We start from the raw sequence: 23779 nt of genomic DNA, 5'->3' as shown, positions 1-23779 counted from the left end.
ATGCTATGTTAACAACATCAGTAACTCAAAGACATGCATGTCAGTGGTTCTCAATATCGAACAAAGAGAAGCTATGGCTTGCGAAATTGTTTGGGACGGGACTTGGTGTAGTGGTAGAGTACTCTATAGGTATTGATCAGCCTGCCAAGGTTCTAGTGCGCACTAAACTATTTCCGAGAGAAGGTGCTTCAAAGTTTTGAAGATTTACAACCACACTTCATGAAGGTATTGCTTGACTGCCTGGTGGTAGCGTAATAGTTCCATGCACCAAAGCTTCTGAGTGAAATATAATGCATGTGAAATGTTATCCAAGGTCTTTTGAACCCCTGTCAGTCCTGTAATAGCAATATCAATTATCCACAATGTCAGCACCACGTGGTATCATAGAAATGGAGAAATATGAATGAACAAGTATGTTTTTGTTTTCCTGTAGAAGGCAAGCGGTAACAATGTTGTATTGTAATCAAGAGGTTTGGTACCTGATGGAGGCACATAGCAGTTCAGATTCCACAACCTAACTATTGCCTATTTTTTTTTTTTTTTGGGGGGGGGGGGTGTGGACCAGGAAAAGGTTTATAAAGTCCTTGCCTTGACTCATTCTCAACCAACAGGTCAGTAGGTACCGTGGTTTGTCTCGAGTTCATACCTTCCTGGAGATGAGGCCTGCTTGAAAAAGCTTTATTAAGCAGTTCAGATCCCACTTTAAATTGTAGATCTAGTCCTCATTAGCCTGTGTGTTCTTAGTGTGGACTTAAAACTAAAAATCTCTCCAGATCCTGTAGAAAGCAGTGAAGTTTGAGGCTCTTGTAATCAACTGGTTCCAACAGTTTGTCAATGTCGTCAAACGAGGCCATCTGGGAGCAGTTTACTTTGGGATGTATGGCATTAGCATGCAATTTTTCGAATGCACATGTGATATTGAACTTGTACTGACAAGCTTTTTTCTGTTGCTCCAAGAAGGATGACCAGAAAGATCAAGAAGTTATGGAAAAGAGACCCAACCTGGTGTATCCAAGCCAAAATTTTGCTGATGCTGCCTTGCCAAACTGTTCACCAAATCCCACAGTCACAAGACTTTTCCATATCATCGGAATTGTGGTGTATCTTAGCCTTAGCAGTATTTACACACTAAACGTAATTATTATGGAGAGAATATTTTAGTAATAGCATTAATTAGTATTGGTATTTTCAAGTATTGGTTGTTTTTTAAACACTGATAACAGTCGATATTTTGCAGACTGGGTGTTTCACAGTGTTTGAAAAAATGCCTTTAGAGACTTTTGCATAGTCTGAGTATCTTCTAAATTATTCAAAGTGCAGAATTTTCAACAGTTTGCAACAGTATTGTAAGGAGACATGGGATTTTATGATTGAATGATTATCTCATGTAAATATTATGAATATTTTAAAGCCAGTGTCTGTAAAGTCTTGAACCAATGGAAGAACTGATGAACCACACGTTTCCTTAGATCAAAATGTGCTTATATCTGCCACCAGTCTAAACACACCACTTCCTTAAACATTTCAACATGTTTCCTTGAATTCTCTTCAAAATGTGAGGGTCCAAATCCAGGATTTTCACAGCATACATCTCATTTCAAAGTTTCCTATGTGGCAAAACCATGGTGCCCTGTGGAATATTATCTCCACTCTGCCCCTTTCATGAGTGCCATAGCTGACCTGTAACCAAAAAACAGTACCATTGTTGGTTCCAGACTTGATGTCCACCCTGCAGTGCAATACATTTTTCAGTTAATATAATATGTTGTTTTTTCAGGTACCTCAACGTATGGGGGAAGAAGTATCTTTTCTGTTTTACTCAGCGATTGAAGAGAAGACTAAAGGCTGGATTAAACCTAGCAGTGGGAGTAGGTTAATAACAGGTTTTACTGGACAGAGTAATGGCCTAGGTGTATTTACAGTGAGGTTCGCCAATCATTCTGCCATTTTACACAACTCCTACTTAAGCACCAAGGCACCAGGTCTTCATCAACTGAAAGAGACTGTCATTCAGTCACTGCGTACTCAGATGAATAAGAAAACAAAAGCTAGAGCCATTGTGTTGGGTGGTGAAATTTTCCCTCCAGGTGACAAGGAGAGAGAACCTAATTTTGTTGCAACTCAAGTGACTTCACAAGTGCCTTTCACCATGGATGTGATTTACGAGTCTGCAAGCTTTGCGGATAGACCAGGCGTTTTGTTTGCCGATGCGTACGAAGAGGAACTGGAAACACACAGGCAAAATTTCAACGACAGGTTTGAAGAAACATTTCACTTGAAAGAAAAAGGTTTTGATGAGAAGAAAATAAAATTTGCAAAAGCAGCCTTGAGTAACATGATAGGAGGGATTGGTTATTTTTATGGTTCATCGCAAGTGAGGTCAGTATATACAGATGGGCCTGTTCCATACTGGAGAGCACCTTTGTATACATCTGTACCGTCGAGGAGTTTTTTCCCAAGAGGCTTTCTTTGGGATGAAGGGTTTCATGGGCTTCTTATATCAGTGTGGGATCTGGAAATAGAACTGGATATTATTAGCCATTGGTTCGATCTGATGAACATCGAGGGCTGGATTCCACGTGAGCAGATCTTAGGCATAGAAGCCGAGAGTAAAGTTCCTAGTGAATTTGTTGTGCAAGACAACACAAACGCAAATCCCCCGACATTCTTCCTTACAATACGTTTCATTCTCAACCACTTTTCTCAGGATCTAATAGACGAACACTATCAGTTTTTGCATAAACTTTTCCCACGTGCTCAGGCTTGGTTTGATTGGTTTAACAATACTCAGATGGGTGACTTGCCAGGCATATATCGCTGGCAAGGCCGGGATAGCAAAACAAAACGTGAATTGAATCCCAAGACCTTGACGTCAGGATTGGATGATTATCCTCGTGCATCGCATCCGAATCCAGACGAGCGACATGTAGACCTTCGCTGCTGGATAGCCCTAGCATCTCTCACTATGGCAGACATGACAAAATTGTTGAACAGGAATGGTTTGAAATATGCAAACACGTTCTACTATCTGTCGAGAAATGATCTGTTGGATAAGTATCATTGGTCTCCCGAGGGAGAGATTTATGCCGATTATGGGCTTCACACAGATGACGTTAAATTGAAACGACCGCCTTCAAAACCACCAGCGCCAGGGCATCCAGCACCAAAGTTAGAGAAGCAACGTGTTGTTGGTAAAGAACCTATATTACAGTATGTGAACTCATTCGGTTACGTAAGTCTGTTTCCTTTTCTGCTTCAAATTGTGGATGCCCATTCATCCAAACTGGGCAAAATATTGACCGATATAAGAAACCCTGATTTGTTGTGGACAGATTACGGATTACGATCTTTAGCCAAATCTTCACCATTTTACATGGAGCGAAACACAGAGCATGATCCTCCATATTGGCGAGGACAGATTTGGATCAATATAAATTTCCTGGCCGTGCGAGCACTGCATCACTATGGTTCCCTTGAAGGCCCTTATCAAGAAACTTCAAGGAAGTTGTATGAAGATCTCCGGCGTAATATCATAAACAACATTTTCAAAGAATATAATAGGACTGGTTACATATGGGAACAGTATAGTGATAAAACTGGCGAAGGAATGGGTTGCAAACCATTTACAGGTTGGTCAGCTTTAGTGGTTTTAATAATGGCTGAAATATTTTGATAACTGAAGGAATTAATGAGTTAATTCAATAGTGGTGTGTTAAGGGACCATTTAAATGTCAGAAAAAACAAACAAACGTAAGCTTAAAACCAGTTCATCAAGGAGAAATTGATACATTTATGTAGCTTGATTTGTACTGATTTCAGTATTACACAAATATTTTGTGTTGTTATATTTAATTTGCTTTAAAAAAGTAATTAAACTCTTGATTCAAGCTCCATTAAGTTTTCTGTTACAGTCACCAGTCTGACTGATATTATGCTGTTTGTTGTTGATTTGGCACTTCATACTGCATTCCAAGATATTTTTTTTTTAAATTTAAATCTGAATTTATTTTAAACAATAACTTACTTAGTTTTTCAACTGTACCACTAGTGATACTTGAACATTGTAATGTTTAAATTTATCCAGAATAATTGTAAGGGTTTTACAAACACAAAGAAAAGTGTTTTTAGTTATTTTTCATTACAATTTTTCCATCTCCTTTTTGCAACATATAATTTCTGTCTTGGATGATTTTTAGAATTAGTCTGTCCAGTTTTTATATAATTTTATTGTTATCAAAAGCTCCTTTTGCCATTTTTCTTTGCCATACAATTCAAATGTGGAATGACATGCCTCTTTGTTGCAAATCCAGTGAAACAAGGAAAAGATGCAACTTATCTTTAGAATCACTTCAAGATATATTTCTGGTCCAGTACAATTATAAATACATTCTGTACCAAGGTAATAATGTAACAATTAATGAAATGTGCATCTGAAAGATTGCCCATGTTTGACCATTGTGTATATTTATATAGAGTCAAGAGTTTTATTTATTAATATCTTTCATATTTTAGTATTTGTAACATAAATTGATCACACTTATGTAGATTTCACACCGAACTGAAAAGTGGCAATGTTTCACACCGCAGCAGCATGACAAGCCAAACAAGTCTGTGTTTGATTGGTGAAATCATCTAGCAACACTTGAGTATGTAGCTTGTCTCTTCGGTGTGAAACCTTCCTAAACCTCCTCAGTGGTTGAGTGTGTTAAGTGGTCAGTTTTCGATCATGATAGCAAAGTTCCCAGGTTTGAGTTGCAGTCTGGGCATACATTCTCATTGTGTTTTTTTATTAGTTATATCTGATCATTACTCATTGTCATTGCAATTAGTCAAATGTGGCAGATAAGGGATACTATGAAACTTGATATTAAAGTGCATAAAGGGGGTGTCAAAAATACGGGCTTTTTTGAAATGGTAAATAAAAGAAGAAGATGAACTTCGAACTAAGTGTATTCATGGTTATGAATAGTATAGGGTATGCCATTACTAAATTAATTCACTCAGAGTCACAAGATGGCCTCATGTCTTGAAGATGACGTTAGTAAGATGGCTACCGTTTTTGCATAAACATTCCTGAAGCCATCTAGGAACATCATACATGGTTAGACGTAACATGCCCCCAGGAATCTGGTTGATTTCCTTGATGATTCGTGTCTTCAGTTCCCCAACTGATGCAGGGCGATGTTTGAACACCTTTCTCTTGAGGTAACCCCACAAAAAGAAATTGCAGACAGAGAGATCTTGGGATCTGGGTCGCCATGGGATGTCACCAAATTGAGAAATTGCGAAACAACTGTCTCAGTGCTGCAAATGACTCCCGAGTTGTGTGTGATGTTGCCCCATCCTGTTGAAACCAGCCATTGTCATGAATGTGTGGAAAGCGATTTAGTTCTTGAGCAAGGAAGTTGTTCACTATAGCAACATATCGTTCGGAATTGACGGTTACTGGGATACCTTCACCATGTTAAAAAAAAATAAGAGTCCATGATGCCAGATGATGACAGTGCACACCGTACAGTCACTTCTGGCTGTGTAACGGCACTTCATGCACTAACTGCGGGTTTTGATGGGCCCAATACGTAACATTTTGCTTATTGACGAAGCCGCTGAGGTGGAAATGGGCCTCGTCTGACATCCACACCTGACATCCACACCTTGTCAATGAACTGTTCGTCAATGTCCAATTTTGCCAGCACTGCTGCACAGAAATCCCTGTGTTGCTTGTGGTCGTTTGGTTTCAATTGCTGGATGATCTGAAGTTTGTGTGAATGGAACTTAATGTCAAACTTCATTATGCGGTGTACATTTGACCTATGCAGCTGCAGAGATGATGCTTGGCATCGATCTGAGCGTCTTGGACTTATCTTGATGGCAGCCTGGACAGCCTGTAAGAGATCCTGTGTTCGAGCACTGCAAGGTCGACGTGTTTGTTTTAGCTTTAAGGTAGAACCTGTTTCTTCGAATTTTTTAACCCAAGTTCGGACTGCATGCACGGATGGAACTTGTGCATGTCCCGGAAGTTGATAATGTCGCCGAAAATCACGACGTGCTGCCTTCACACTGTCGTTATTCTTATAATATGCATGTACACACTTCCACACTGAGAAATATACCTCTTTTACAGGCACAGAATACTAAAGCATACTTTCGTGTATGCGCAGCTTCTTCAGTGTTGCCAGTCACAAGTAAAAAATTATCGACCCTTTTTTTTTTGACATGTGCCTTGTAATACGCTTTCACAGTGTATGCACGCTGCACACCGTCCCACTTCTCCATGATAGCTGAATGGCATGGTACCTACTTCACGTTGTGTGCGTTACGTGGCGCCACATGTATTGCAGTGTTGCAAACTAACAATTTAAAAAAAGCTCGTATTTTTGAGACATACTTTATTTATAGTAGTAGTTATTATAACATAAATTGCGTCTTCATTGTACTTGGCAGTTTAAAAAGCAGTATGTTAAATATTCTTTCCAAAATATGATAACCCTACTTGCAAATGAAAAAAACTGTTAAATAACTAATTTTTACTAATGTCTGCATTCTTATTTCCATTGCTTGCTGTTGAAATGTTTTCTTTGTGCTTGTAAAACCATATTTATAAAATAGAAAATTTATAATTTGTAAGACAAGTAAAATGTACATATGAGAAGGATTAGAATATAGGTAGGAGAAAATATTCATAAATTTTGGAGCAGAATTAATGAATATTCTTCATTTTGGAAAAGTAAACAACTACTATTTGCAATCTGATTAGTCCTATTTAATGTTATATAATTATAATTTACCTCATTTGCCTTAAATGTACTATATGCATACTTACTTTGAAATATAACTAAGAACTTTATATTTGGGGGTTAAAAATGGTCGGATTACATTACCAACCAAGATCTTAACAAAAATTGCTGTGATCCTCTGAACATATTAGTTTTCTGTAATGTAATAAATAAGTTTATATCCCCCCACCCTTCCCCATGAATATAGGAGGTATAAAACCTTTTTACAGTGAGGCTAGTCAGTAATATTTTTGCTCACTATGCAAGTTACCAGCTTAGTAGAGAATTGTATTGCCTACACTTACACTGCCTCATACGAAACAAATTAAAAAATGGGGAAAATGTGATAATATTCAGGATTATCAAATGTCTGATTTTCAGGTTGTTTTTGTGATTTTTTAATGTTGAGTGGAAAATTTTACATGAAAATGTGTGAGATTTCAGATAATTGTTTTGGGGCTATATTTTTAAATCAAATGTTACATTTAAGCAAATATGTAAACCACATGAAGATATTTAAGTGATAAGGGACCTTGATTTTTTGGCGTATTTTTTTAAAAGAAAATGGTGTTATTTTTTTATTTTAGATTTTAGCACACTTTTATGCCTCCTAAAATTATGACTTCATTGTGCTTTTAACTCTTTCGCTGCATAGCCTTTTCTCAACATTGCATAAATTTGTAAATAGTACTAATATGAATTCTTCCACTATTCTTTGAACAAAGGGTCATAGCCGGGAGTTCCCCTTGGTATTAGATTTTCATTGTTATTAAAGTGGAAACAATGGCATGCCTTAAGAGAGGGGTTGGTAGGGGTCATAACCTGTCCTTTTGATCCAGTATTTCTAAACAAAGAAAATGTCAAATGCAGGAAAAGATAGCGAAAAAAGGGCTGACTACTAAAAGAGACACATGAACTCCCACCCAATTTCAAAAGTCACTGAGCGGTACACATTTTACATTTGTTCAGACCCAGAGCGAGTTATTTCCTTCAAAATTAGTTAAAATGGCAGAGACTAGAGGGCAACATGTTCTGGTAATGCTTTTTCTTGTGGGTCGACTTTGCTCCACAATAGCAGCGACAAGAATATTCTGAATTGACTGGAGTCACTTTCTGTAAGTTACACATATTGAAGCAAATTGACTAAAGCCGCTTGCCTCAGCGAAAGAGTTAAACTGGTATTTTCCTGTGCAAGTCACATGGCCTATCTCTATTTGTGATTCATACATTCAAAACCATTTTTGAGGAAGTTATTTTCCATTTCTTGCACGATAATTACCGTTGCTATACCTTCGATGGCGGTAGATTCACACTCGATGACTGCCAAATCCACACCTCTTCGCTCGGGAATGTAAACTGTTTCTCATGTCACAAACACCAATGGTGTGGCTCCCATGTAAAGGTGGGTGCACACTTGATCTCTGCCAAAACCATGCCACTTTGATCAGTGATCAAAGCGATGCTGTTTCATCTGCACTGCACCTCGGTTGTAACTGCCTAACTGGGGCTCTCAGAAATGATTTGAAAACAAAGCAATTCACCTGTATTGCAAAGCTTGAGAGGAAATAAATGATAACATGCTTTTTTTCACCACAGAGGCAAGTTGGTTTAATAACAACACCGGATAATGATGATAATAATAATAACAATAACAACAATTTCATTGAAGCTATTTACAGTCTTCACTGAAAATTGACATACTGAATGAAACAGCAACATTAGCATGTCAATTATGTTTTCTGACTTACCTTTATGATTACGGACATTAATTAATTCTCAAACTATTTTCATCTTTGCACTTAATCGACTGGCACCCGTTCCAAATTACATACATAATACATTGTTTTCGAAAAAAATGTTATATTCATAAAGAACAATTTAAAACTGACTTTCATGGCAATAAAATCATCTTTCCGAAAGATAATTTCGGAAAATAGAGTGAACAGACTTGTACATTCTTCGTAATTTCCTTGCCACATTTCAGTTTTGCCAATCTTGTCAATCAGTTCTGTTTTCCCTGATTTATTTAAACATTTCATTTTGTTGATTCCACGGGGTGGAAAACACATGTAAGCTTTTCACTTGTCCTGAACGACAAAATGATTTAGAGCAAAAAACTGAACAGTATACGCTACTTTTTCGCATGTTCCCCATGCTTTGAATGGCTTCAACACGGCAACGTGCAGCGAGGTGTCCTATGTGGAGTGGTTCCTGAAAATCTCACCAGATTGCATTTCGGATAATTTTAATCGCGAATTGGCTTGCTCTGGATTCTGGTTATCTTATTGGCTGGTGTCATGTTTTTATGGAGGAGTGGGTTCTAGGCATGACTGAGCTGGAGTCACACATCCCTGTTGACATTGGTGCTCATAGGAAGCAGTATCCAAGCTCCCCCCCCCCCCATCATATAGATCCACCACAGCCAGCATTTGAAACCCTGGCAGGGGGCAATGGTGATAGTGTCGCTAGACTAAGTTATGGGAACATACTTTGCATATTTTCAGAAAGCTTGGTGCTTCTATAGTCGTGTATATAATCTTGCACTGATCTCCATTTTTTACATTGCCTGATGAGAGCAATGTATGCACTTGAAACGTTGGAAGCTAACACTGATTTAACCTGGCTAGTCACCCGAGAACACTTCTTTCAATCACGTTTACTAGGAAAGCTACAATTCCCACATTTAAATATGTTACATTTAAGTTTTTAAATCTAAAACATAAATGTTGAGTTTTTGTGGTATTTTTAGTTTTTAAGCATAAAATGTATTGAAATTCTTGATACAGGTCACAATTCACATTATTTTGAGATTTCAAATGTGTAAAAAATGTGCTTAGAACATGTCACTGTGATTACATAAACACTTTTTTTTTTGCAACAATTAATATTTTTTTTGTGTTATTACATTCCGTAAAAATGAAGGTTCCTAGTGATATGATATTTAAATTCATTACACAAACACAGTTGAATTATCTTCTTACACAAATATATACAGTGTGTTCGAGGAGTTCCCGTACCCCTAGATTATATTACATACGTAGTACATATTACCCCTAGAACTCCTTACAAATCCGAAGAGACCCTGGACATTGATAAATTCACGGAGTCAATCCAAATGCATCACTATGGAAGGGACATACATATTTTAATGTGACAATAATAGCAGAAACATAAAATGTCAGTCTAGGTAGTTTCAGCCCATAATCATCTATTTCATTTTCACATATCTTGGTAAGTATACAAAACTGCATTTTAACATGGAGATGATGACTACGTTCACTTAATTTTTCAATTTCACTTCGTCTTTTACTTCACGATCCATATTTGAGGACCCACCACCATAGACAAATGACTGAAATATGTGTACTAATAGGGTTTGAGTGTATTCCGCTCATTCGAGCATTTTTCACTCAAGGGGTAGGCCTATCAATTCTGTATGTATCTAGCGTTTCCCGTCTGAACTATTTGCCGCTCAAGAGAATGACACTCATTGCAGCACTCTAAAACACATTATTAATAATAAAAGACTATCCAAGAAACAGACAACAATGCATTATACAGGCTCCGGCAACTAAACCTGATAGTTTTTAAGTACAAATAAAAACAAAACTCTTTCATGCAAAAAAGTTAATTTAATACATGTTGTACTACATCTCAAAGCATTTTAGGAAAATAGCATGAGTGGCCGCGGTGGCTCAGTCGGTAACGCGTCTGACTACCATGCTAAAGGTCCCGGGTTCGATCCCCAGCCGGTTCAAATCCGGGAACTTTTCTAACGATGGAAGCGGCCCCGGTGCCCACCCAGCGTCGAATAACATGGGTACCTGGGGGGTAAAGGCGGTCAGGGGCGTGATGCTGATCACATCACCCCCACTCACGACCGGATCAAGGAAGTGTGGGGCGTTACCCCCACACCCCCTATACGCCTTCATGGCGTGGTGCTAAGCACAGGGGAGCACTTTACCTTTTTTTTTAACCTTTTGCATGAGAGGCAGTTTCATGCAGTTTCTTGACAAGGACAGTTCATTTCTTGAATGACTCCTCAAAACAGACCCCTCGACTCGTTCGATGTTCTTGGGATTTTGAACCTTATGATGTCCACCAGGTGTTCTTTTTATTGTTGATGCCCTGTCCTTAAAGTTCCTTGCCCACACAGACCTCTTCAGTTCCCCTATCTCAAGCACAATTCTAATGTTTGCTGACGATTGCAAAGATTATAAGAAAAATAAAACATTCACGAGACACCTACCTCCTCCAAAATGACATCAATAGATTCTCTGAATGGTGTAAATGATGGAAACTGTCCATAAACCCTTCTAAGTGCACTTACACAACAATTTTCTTTGAAAGTAATTATACTTACTGACCTCCCTCTAAGGAAAGAAGCAAAAAAACGATATCTGATATCCTAATAGATTCAAAACTCATCTCTCAAATCATGTCTCAACCATCACAAACAAGGCAATACAGATGCTAGGCCTACTGTATAAATTCACCAAAATCAAGAATTTACATATACTTCAAAACATTTGTTTCCCAGTCTAGAATATTATTCATCCATCTGGGACATGGTTGTCCATTCACATACCACCAAGATGAACAGTGTTCTCAGCTTTTTCCTCTCTGTTATTCTATGTAGAGTACTGACCCTGAGACACCTATTCAACAGAGATCTGCTTGAAAATTTACACATAAATACCCCAGAATATACTGGAGATATGAAATGTCTATATAAGATCAATAAGTGGAAACTTGAGATGTGGCATTCCACTTCACGAACTCTCACTCAGAATGCCTGGACATAAAACATGGAGCAAGGAAACTTTCCACACTGCGACTCCCAGACTTTCACTCGTGAATCACTCCTTATTCCATAGGCTACCAAATCAGTTTAGTAACCTCTCAAACCAAGTACACTGTTATTTGTCTTTTATCACCAAGCTACAAAAAATTGTACATAAGTAATACTATTGTGAAACTGAGCTCTCTTTATCTTGGTACTGTTTTACTATTGTTTCTTTCCAGTTTAAAATGAGTTATGTTTAGGTTGGCCATAATATTTTGGTCCAAAAACGGGACATCATAAGAAAGTCAGTTTTCCCTCCTGAGAAATCAGTTTGGTGTAATTACAAAATTAGTTATCATTAACATATTTTAAATATTATTATTATTTATTACAGTATGGGTCACATAAATGATACATCATAAGTAGAGGCACATATTTTTGGTAAATAAAAAAGCAAAATTTCGGTACAAAAACTGAGTCAATTTCGGGTTCAAAAGCGGTAAATAAAATAAAATATCGGTGTTATAGTGGTGAAAAATTGGATGAAAAGTGGTACATAAAAATACATTTTGGTTTTAAAATTGTGAATATAATACTAAATTTGATTTTAAAATTACACTTATTCCACAGAACTAACATTTCACTTCTAATAGCACATTTATGTAGTTATCAGAGTATTAAGTTTATTTCTCTGTAAAGGAGTCCATTTTTGCTTCTTCAATATTAACAGCAGAATTAATAAATTTTCCGGGAATTGCATAACTCTCAGGATAATTCAGACCTCAGAAGGTGTCACGTCGGTGAATAAACCCTGAATTTCGTGTTTAAGAGTTAATTTCGCTTTTTGCAGTTCATTTCGCATTATTTCGTGACAAAACATGGTCACAAAATGCATCTCACACCATTCAAAAACATGGAAAATTAACACTACAATGTGATTTTTCAAATTTCGTTTTTTTGTCAAAAACGAAATATGCATGGCCCTAATCATAAGTAATGAATGAAATATGATATCCCTTCTGACCAACCTTTGACGTTAGTCCCCAAGCTGAAGTTGAGGGTGCAAGAAGTATTTATCAAAAGAATCAATCTTGAGAACAACTTTAGTCTTCACCAGCCGTTCATAAAAATCCCCAAATATGTGACACACAACGCAAGATTTGTCTTTTGAGTTTGTGTCAAGTTGCAGGAATTTAAATTCTAGTACAGGTCTGGCATTGAAACTACATATACACTTCTTGGTCATGCTTATTCATTGCTCTACAAATAACGGGACACAGACACAGCAGTACTCTCAGGACAAGACATGAGTATCTTACTGTATAACTTCGCTCGAAAATTCTCGACGACAATAGAACATTTTTATTCTTATGAAGTGCTTGAAACACAGTGCAGCTGTTTTGCCACGACACTGCTTTAAAACTCTCAACATTTTTTTTAGCATTAAATGCCTCTCAAATTTAGAGTTGTTTTTATAGCTAACTATCAGACTTTTATAAAACAGGACAAATAGTGTTTTTTAATAATTTCGTCGGGATGACTGGGACATGCCTATGGAACGGGCCTATTCTTGTCAAAACGGGAGGTATGGTCGCCCTAGTTATGATGGACATTTATTTATTATAAGATGTGCATCTATTTATTTACATTTGCTTTACACTATGTTACAGTACATCTTTTGCCCCATGTGTTGTCATTCGTGCACCACACATACATGTCACTAGCCATTGCTCAGCATTGTAACTATGTCCGCTCACATCAGCCTTGGTGCAAAAACTGGCATACGAATTTGAGTGAGCTTTCCATGTGACTTTCAGAGCAGGAATGCCAACCACGAAAACAAAATCATTCCGAAGCAATCAAATATTGGACAATTTTCAACATGGTTGTAACCGGATACATGCAAGTGGAGGTACGAGGACTTCTCGAGCACACTGTATAATCATTCCTTGTGTGTGTGTTTTTGTTTTTTTTTGCTTGCAAAAGATCACTTTATTCACTGTCTCCATACACAGAAGCCTGTGGAGGTAAATTCACAGTATTTTGTGAATGGAGACAGTAATAGCCGTGTAAAGTTTTTTTTTCACAAAACGATGCACAGGAATTATATGTTTCTGTAAGAAGTGAAATGATATTGTTAGCAATTTTCCATCTCTTGTGCCAACAAGTAGATTGAAGTCTAGATTAAATATGATTATGTAATTTAATTAGAAACAAATATAAAATTTTCAAGTGGTTTACATGATTTTCATATGAATATTTGTGTGTGTGTGTGTGTACAAGATTATAGGATGGCAGCAATGTCATAGCTAAAAGAGGGAATACTAGGTAAATTGTCCATGAATTTGCAATGAATGGAAATAAAAATGCCAATAAACAGAGGGTGTTCCTTAATGATTCTATCACAATGGTAAATTTCTTCTGATTGCAAGTTATATTCCTCCCGTTATTGGAAAATATGAGAGGAGGAAGTATGTTTCAGACAGTAGCATGTCAAAGAATTTCAAGTGGATGACAGGGCCAGCTATTCCTTGGAAGTACAGCTGGCCCTGTCATCCACTTGAAATTCCTTGACCTGCTACTGTCTGAAACACATTTTTTTAGTTCCATGTGAGTGTCAAAGTTGTAATACGTTTTCATAATTGCGATACATTCATGTGTAAGCAGTTTTGAAGTATCTTTCACAATGGTTAAACCCCACTAGATAGAAGTTTGGAAAAACTGGCACAAGCATTAATTTCTGCTGATTATAAAATTTAATATACTAAAGACTATAAAATGGAAATGTAGAAATTACTTAAAAATACTTATTCCATAGTTTAAAGGACAATCAAATATTTCTTGTTCCAAAGTCATAGTTTGTAAGATATTTTTTATCTAATTGACAATATTATGCTAAAGTTTGCCTCCTTAGTGATAAAAAGTAGAGTGGACACATACGTGGCAGAGAAATTTCTTGCACATAGTAGTGTACTTAATTATATTATACTCTGGAATAATAACTAGTATAGTTCACAATAATGCACATAATTTTAACAGGCCTTAAATTGTTAATAGCATGAAAAGAGCACTATGTATACATGAAAGAAATGAAATGAACTATTTAATAAATGTTACCATTAGTTGAGTAAAAATATATGATTACATTACATTTTGTAACTTTTAAATGTAAGAGCATTTGCTTGGCATTACTTGGGGTACTGGAATTTGATGTTCTTTAATAATAAACTAACAGGCGTTCACTATTAATTATGGCTGAGCCAATATTGGTATCAGTACTGGAAAGTATCGTTTGGAATTTATTTAGCGATACTTTTCCGTCATTTTGGTCTTTTACGGGGTCCGTAAAAATGCCACACGACACTTTCTTTATATTTTGCACCAGTTTTGTGTGAAAACACTGATTTTTGTAATAACATAACATGTAATTTAATATTCAAATGCAATTCATGAATATTTTAAAGCAAAAATGTTGGCAATTTGATGCTTGTAATTGTAGTGAAATACTTACTAATATTAATTAATATTTTGAACAAATTTTAATTATTTGTATATTGGGAATACATACATATTTGGAAAGACTTCATCGCACTTTCATCATGAATTATTCTAAATAATTCTTAATTTTTGTGTCTGTACAGTATTGAAGGTGATTCTTGTAAGTTGCGTAAGGTTAACAAATCTGAACTGTGAATTTCCTACCATTAAGACTGAGTGTGCTATGTTCTGAATGAATGAAAACATGAATTCTCGGTAGGTTTAGGATTTATGAAATGATTTACCGGTGAACAATTAGTCACACCTATAACCAGGGATTTGAAAACTATTTATCTAAAAATACACAAAAACATATTTCTGTCCCTATAATCAATATTTAGTAGCATATTCAATCTCTTCCACATGGTTCAATATTCTACACGTAATACATAATGTAACTCCTATTAGTAACATTATTTTATTGTGTAATATTTTAACTTTCAGTACATGTTTAATATAATATATTCCAGATTATCCAAAATGCATTCTCATTTGGTTGAATGAGTTTTTAGTGTGATGTAAAAGCATCACAGAAATGTAATAAAATATATATTTCTGTATTTTATATTAGCTTTGATTTATTTCAGCCTTGTTGGATTGTTGAATTTTATTAATTGGTTTATTTTAACAAATTCAATTATAACTGTTCCATTTGTTGCATTGTACTTAACCTGTGGATTAAATCTATGAAGTAGTACATGTAGCAGATTATTGTTGTATATATTTTAACTGAGAGGATATTTATTGAAGGAATTGTAATATATATTTAATGCCTTGTTTGCCAAACTCTGTTAAAACACTCTTAATGGAACAATAGTTAACTGGTCAATATTACGTAGCTTTCTAAACTAAAAGGTATTTATTTGCCACAAACTATTAATTTCTGATGCAAGATATAAAAAAAATAATAATGGTGCTGTCATAAAATAAGAAGTATTTTTATTCGGAAAACCTAACAGAACAGTTATTGTTTGCATATATTGACAAAATAGGAAATGGTGACCGAAAGTTCACTGCAAGGAATTAATAAATATTTCATGTAGTGCAGGATCATATAATTTGCACTTCCTTTCACACAGAAATAAGTGTCATTAAGTAGAAATACGTGCTCTAGTGTGATGGGTATTTATGGTGAGTAAGAGATCAAGATTTCCGTGCAAATACTGGGCACATTTCGGAATCAAAAGTGGTATATAAAATGGCATTTCGATGTTAAAATTATGAATATAACCATAAATTTAATTTTTGAAAACTACAATACACTACACACAAAATTCCCCTCTAATAGTACATTTTATCTAGTTATCATAGTTATCAGGGTGCTAATTAAGTTTATTTCTGTGTAGAGGAGTTCATTTTTGCTTCTCAAATATTTACAGCATAATTAGTTTTCCATGATTTGCATAACTCTCAGGATAATTCAGACTTCAGAGAGTGCCATGTTGGTAAATAAACTCTAAATTTCATGGTTGAGTTTATTTTGCATTTTGTAGTTCGTTTTGCATCATTTCATGACATGCTTGGTGGGAAAATGCACTTCATACCTTTTAAAACATTAAAATGAGCACTACATGTGGTATTTCACATTTCGTGTTTCCATCAAAAGCAAAATGTGCATGCCTCTAGCAATGATGGTAAAAGTTTTGTTTAATTGAGAATACTGGATATTTGTAAGTAAAGTATGACCAGAAATATTCCCCCACAGAACTGAACCACACACCTTATCTGTGATCAGGCCGTAAATAATTTGAAGGTACGCGCAGAAGCGATGGTGCAAAAGCTTATAGCCAGCCCATTTCAGTAACAAAGAAATATTTATATACCATTATTTAATAATAAATCTTTAGCATAACAAAAGGTACATACATTAGGGTACATTTTTTTTTTGTTACACAATCCCATACACTGAAAAAAAAACTTGACAGATTAACTTATATGTATACATTAGACCTATTGCTACACAGTGCCCTAACCACAGTGAACTGTGTATGATTTTGGTTTTGAATTAGTAAAGTATTATATTACAAACTTTACTTAATGATGGTTATTGTAGTGTTTAGGGAGATATGTAACTTTTGAGGTTCTTGCAGCTTTCAAATTATTTGAGGGGGTTGATTCATTGCATCTATAAAATTTAACAGAGCTTGGACGAACGAGGTGTAAGTTTTGCATACATATGAAAATTGAAAGAAATGCTAGTTTTCACATTATTTGTTTCATTTAAATGAGGTTGTGGTGAGGTGTGTTGTTTTGTCCATCATACTTATTTCCGATTTTTAGCAAGGTTGTCATGAAGTTTAAACATAAATTTGGTTTGTTTCAACTGTGTATAAGATGTGTTGGTTGAGCACTTGTGATTATTATGTCCAGTGTTGTACATTTTGTTTGTGATTACTAAAAATAAAAGTTTAATTTTGTAACTATTACTTTCAATGCAAAATATACATATCTATAGTGCATCTCAACCTTAAAAGTCAGTATGGGTTAAATGGAGTGCATTGTTGCAAGTTTAAGAAACAGAGACACATCGAGTTGCTGTTAATCGCTTATGATTGCGACAAATTTACTTCCTTAATATTGTATAGGAAATCTTCAAAACCTATGTGTTTGCTGCATTTTGGGAAAAACGATGGTTACCTCAAGATTTCTATGTAAAAGTTTATATTTCGACGTAACTATTTACTATTTTACATTTGCATTATATGTGTAACTATTATGCATTCTTTATCTTGAAGTTTACCAATACTGCATCTTTTTCCAGCTTCTCTATCTATTATTAAAAGAAATATGTAACTTACATGGAATCCACAATTATCACAAAGAACACTGCACTTCCTACGAACCGGGGGCACCTGCCTGCAACTGAATTGTAACCTCGGTGGCACGAGAGACAGCCAGCATAAACAAACTACGATTGCACAATAAATGTGCTGTGGAGTAACAATGCATTCTAAAAATAACTTCAAACAATAGTCAACACTTTTCTCGCTTGCTCTGCACGTGTATCGTGACAAACCGAAAAGTTTCTCCCTAACCAACTTTTTCGTGTTACGGTGTGATGATTTATACAAAATATCCAATGGATATATATATAAAACTCTCTTCGTAAGCAAATTAATTCACTCAGGCAAAGAATATCATATCTACAAACGCCATAGATCCCATAGAAGAAAACTGGCAGAGTTGTTCAAGCAGTTTGATATTTATGGCTTTCGAAGTATTTACTAGAAAAAAATTAAGCATTTTACAAAATTGCATAATTATGGAAATTTCAGATCACATGAATTTATGACAGGGTTTATAATGCCGTCAGTAAATAGAGCATATAAAAAACTACAGGATAATGATTTCACTGTTTGACATTTATGACTTTTACATTTTGTAAATTTTGTAACATCTGGCAATGCAGCGGTCATAGAGAAGGACAGAGCTATTGGCAAAACTCATGTATTAGAGAGAGAGGGAAGTACTCCATTTACTTCCATACTGACTTTTAAGGTTGAGACAGTCTATAGATACATTACATAATCCAGAGGTGGTTCGGTGGCTGAGCATGTTGAGTCCTAGCCTACACATGGGAATTCTTTGAGTGTATCCCTTTATCAATTTAATTGAATCATACTAGCGCCTGGATTTATAAGCACAATCAAACAATAAAATAAGCAAGTTAATAAGCACAAAAAATGAAAAAAATAAGCATAAAAAAATACAGGAAAATTGAAAAAAAATATTTGTTTTTTAGATCTATTACCTTATTCACAGCTGTTACAGTATGCAAGGAAGGTCATCCTGAGATTTTCTTGTGTGAAGCTCCTGCGTCTGTCAGTGAAGAATAATTTGTACAGTGAATATGTTCTTTCTACATCGCATGACATCACAGGCACATGTGAAAAACACCACAGTTCTTCTTTGGTGAATTCCTCTTCAATGTCTGTTTCTTCACCAGAAATATTTTTATAAATTTGACTGTTTTGTAACTGGGATTTTCAGTAATACCTGACTGGGCTTGTCGGACAGAATTTGAGCAACACCTTGAGTTTCTGAAGACAACGTTACTGAAATTTCATCAATCAGAGAAAGTGGATGATGCAATGGATTATTTCGAGCTTTCAATGGTGTTATAATATCAGGTAATTTGGAAAAATGATTATGGATGGACTGTATCTTTTCTTGGATGCCGTTTCTCCCTATCTTTTCTTGGATGCCGTTTCTCCCGTGCAGCTATTTAGAAGCATTGATCTTGTCATCCCGATGCCATCATGTGATTGGCAGATTTACGTAAGATATTTTAAATCAAAATCATAAAATAAGCAAGCATAGCCGTTTCCTGCAGAAATAAGCATTTATAAGCACTTTCAACCTTAGTTAAATAGCTCATCAAAGTATGTAATATGAAATATAACCTTTCTTCTTACCATTAGAAGTCTGGAAAAGAATATGCATTTTGCTTATAAATCTGGGTTCTAATCATCACTCATCCTTGGCCAAAAATGGCAAAAAGTAACTTAAAATTTAATAAATACCCGTACATGCATATTGTAGTCACAGTTCATCTTGCGGGACTTTAGACATGGTATGATATTAATATACACATGAAACGTGGTTACATATGTGTACTTGTTTAACTAGATTAATTTCGGTGACCACTGTCACAATTCTCACTCGGTACATGGATATGTAAACAAGTTTCATGTGCATATTAATAAATGCAGCAACTTGTACAGTGGAATATATAAGTATTACCAACCAAACTGTCCATCAACATGTTTATTCTTTTTGTTTTATGCAATGAGAGCTTAAATAATTGAAACAAAAAGCCAAATAAGCTGATGCTAATCTCTGCACCAACATACATAAAAATTAATTCCTTAAAAACATGTAGGATGCAAGAGAAAAATTAATGAAAATAGTCTTGGACAATTTGACAAGCAATACTTGTGCATCCCACTGTACTTGCTGTAGTATTTTTTTAACATAACCCATCTCGTGGGCTCCGACAAGGACCTTTGAAAATATTGCACAAAGAAAGTTCCACATTGCTCTTTTTTTTATGATGGATGTGGTAAATGCGGCTAAAGTATCGTATCATGCCGAAGGCGTGAGTCGAACCTAGGACCCAGGTATAATAAATAAGTAAGCTAATCATGTTATAAAAAGGGTCCTGCTGAAGCATTGAAAAATAGCTTCTTAAAAGCTAATTATGACAGCGACCATCAGCGAAGTTGGAAAACAACCGCTGACACAGTATGAAAATCAGGACGCGATCGAGTTAACAGTCTTAACGGCCATTAGTTTGAATACCATTTAAATAGGTCGCCAGAGAAAATCTCTTTCTTAGTTGTTTTCCGTCAGATGAAGTAGTTACAAATGAACTCAGTTTCTAGTTGCTTTCAGTTTACGTTGAATCTAGTTATCGCGAAAGAGCTCCACACTTGTCATAAATTTAGGAAAAGGAGTGAATGAACGATTGGGAAGTTAAAGTTTAGAATATAGGCCTACAAAAGTACAGAGTTTGGAGTCCGGAGTTGTTCCCTCGTTAGTTTTATTACAGAGTAGGGCCACATCACGAGGACCAGCGGAGAAGAGATTGCAGCAGAACTACAGGTAAACGAACATCCCTTCTGTCTTTCCTATCCTTCCTGTCCAGTCAATAGAAGTGATTTTAAAAGAAATTGTGTTTAGTGCATTTATCAGGGGTGTCACCCCTTACCCTTTATGTTCCTCTCGCTTAGCCTATGAATGATCCCACAAATATTTAACTTTAGACGGTATTACCTGCATGAAATTTCATGTTTCAACATTGCACAATTGGAAATAACTAACCAATTGCGGAAACTTGAAATTTCATGTAGGTACATAATTGTTCTTTTTGTTCTTGTAACCAATTAATTTTGGAAGTCCATGGCCTTCATTAGGCTATGTTGTAGCATCTAGGGTGGAGGTATCACTGCAATATGCACAACAGCTCAGCACTTGATATCCCTAAGTGTCGAGATACAACCATAATTGGAACCCCTGCCAATGATATAATACTAGCTTCACCCAAGACACTATGACCTAAGTTAATATATCCACTGGACCTACGGGATTAATCTTGCAACAACAAAAAGAGAAATGAAGAAACATGGCTCTCCATGCACTAGACCTACAGTCAGTGGTGGTCCACAAGGGGGACCAGCAGAGAAGAGATTGCAGCAGAACTACAGGTAAAGGAGCATTCCTTATGTCCTTCCTCACCCTACCTGTCCAGTCGATAGAACAAATTATATTTTGTTGCCATTAGTGCAAAAATTAAATATTTATACTTCAGCTATTTAATTTTTGCACTAATGGCAACAAGATATAATGTGTTTCGGGGGGGACTGCAGGAATGCAGCCCCCCCCCCCCCCCCTCATGGGCCACCATTGCCTACAGTATATGTCTTTCTAAAACATAAAAGGGAAATTTTATGTAACAAAGCATATACACCATGGGCCCATCAACAAGGTACCATTTATAGTGCAAGAACGCAAGTGAAATTGACATAAAAAGTTTCCATGTTGAGAGGTACACTGTAATGACCGGACAACCTGAACCGTAAGGATGATCATTAATACACATCATGATCCACTAAAATGACTCGTGAAGGACAGTGAGTGTGCTGTAGATGTGTATATCACTGTGAGCAGACGTGAGCCGAGTGAGGCTGATTATTATGATTATTATCGGCACCCACGGATTCATCCGTTGAGATTTCAGACAGGTTCCAGATACCATGTGCAACAAACAGACAGTGATGTAATGGTGAAGTGGAAAGATGAACGTGTGATAAAAACATGACCAAGGATGCCAAAAAAATTTACTGATGCTGATAAGCCAATGACATTGCTACTCAGAATGCAGCACGTTGATTACAGTGGTCCCTAGAAAAATGAAAAAACATCCTGTGGAGTGACATATGCTACATGTTATGGCTATCTGATGGACGTGGTGAATGCCTGGGAGCAGTTCTTACCGGCATATTGTCCCCACAGTGATATTCGGCAGGGGTGGAATCATGGTATGGTGTTGGTCCCCTGGAACCCTAAATGCCATTGGCTATCATGCAATATTAGACAACTCCGTGCTCCTCGGCTTGTGGCAACAGCTTAAAAGTGGTACTTTCCATTTCCAGTATGACAACGTGCCTGTCCATAAAGCAAAGGCCATAACCGAGTGGTTTGGGACATGGGAGGGAGTGAGTGAACTTGACTGGCCACATCAGAGCCCTGATCTCAACCACATTGAATGTGTGTGGGATGAGTTAGATCGCTGGTTGTGATGCAGGTCAAACCACTGAAACACCACCCCTGAGCTGTTGGCCATTTTGCTTGAGGAATGGAAGCGACTACCAGCCGACCTTCACTGCAACCTGGTAGAAAGTCTTCCTCGAAAGATAGAGGCTGTGATACCTACCCCGTATTGACACCAGACCAGCTCCAGGTAAGGACATTTTTCTGAGTGTCCGGTCATTATTGGCAATATAGTGTATGTTTATGCTCCTCACATATGTTGTGTAATAGTAATTGATAGAGGCACATATTTTTGGTCTGGTTCAAAAGCAGCAAATAAAACAAAATTTTGGTGTTATAGCAGTGAATAATCACATCAAAAGTGCTATATAAAATAACATTTTGGTTTTAAAATTGTGAATATAATCCTAAATTTGATTTAAAAACTGCACTTACTACATAAAATAAACATATGCCTTCTAATAGCACATTTATGTAGTTGCCAGTGAATAAGTTTATTCCTGTGTAAAGAGGTCCATTTTCGATCCTCAAATATTTACAGCAGAATTAACCAATTTTCCGTGAATTGCATAACTCTCAGGATACTTCCGACAGTTTCGCATCAGTATATAAACGGCAAATTTCGTGTTTAAGAGTATATTTCGCATTTTGCAGTGCATTTTGCATTATTTCGTGACAAAACAGGGTAGGAAAATGCACCTCACATCTTTCAGATACATGAAAAATGAATATTACAGCATGTTATTTCATAGCATTTTGTAGGTTTGGTGCATATTACTCACAATTCTAGTATATAAAAAGACGTTAAAATTTTTTTTTCATACGAACCTGAAGGAGATAGTTCATCTCCGAAACATAGTTCTACAGAAAGAAAAATAGGAACAACATACTCGCATACATAAGTACAGTTTTTAACGTAAAAGAAATAACGTATTTTTATATATTATTTCATATTTTGTGTTTTCGTCAAAAACGAAATTTGCATGCATCTAGTAATTGATCTGTTTTTCAACAGATGTCAGTCAATCATAATGCTGTGGTTAGAAGTCAGGTTTCTCGATTGAGATCCATCTGAACGCTGCAGTTTTGATTGAGTTGGTGTTTTAAGTCCACTTTATGCACAGTAAGGCTAATGGGGACTGGACCTACAGTTTAAAGTGGGATCCGAACCACTATGTGCCTATACTGGGACACCTTGATTACAAGGCGACGATGCTACCACTGCGCCATCGGGGAGGTCTGAACGCTGCAGTTAAAAGGCACTGAAATGACAACCTGTCTTCCATATAGTACACCCCGCCATGAATTTTTTTGCAGGTTAATAAGTGTCTGGCACCTGAAACCACAACCAGGATACTCGTCTGTAAGGGCTTGTGTTGTATCATCCGTATGCATTCATCATTTCGTC

At 36.3% G+C, this 23779-nt stretch overlaps 1 protein-coding gene across 1 annotated transcript in view; it reads left to right on the top strand.

Moving 5' to 3' along the window:
- Positions 1-10708, top strand: part of GCS1 (mannosyl-oligosaccharide glucosidase) — a 47338-nt gene extending 36630 nt beyond the window's left edge. The window contains exon 5 of the mRNA XM_083142963.1: positions 1778-10708. Coding sequence (XP_082999089.1) covers positions 1778-3673 — 1896 coding nt within the window. The 3' untranslated portion in view covers positions 3674-10708. The remainder of the gene's footprint in view (positions 1-1777) is intronic.
- Positions 10709-23779: the final 13071 nt, after the last annotated feature.

Source organism: Lepisma saccharinum, chromosome 21, assembly GCF_977018435.1.
Source record: "Lepisma saccharinum chromosome 21, izLepSacc3.1, whole genome shotgun sequence".
NCBI classification, from domain to species: Eukaryota; Metazoa; Arthropoda; class Insecta; order Zygentoma; family Lepismatidae; genus Lepisma; species Lepisma saccharinum.
The sequence above is the reverse complement of the archived record's forward strand: the minus strand, read 5'-3'. Positions and strand labels throughout refer to the sequence as shown.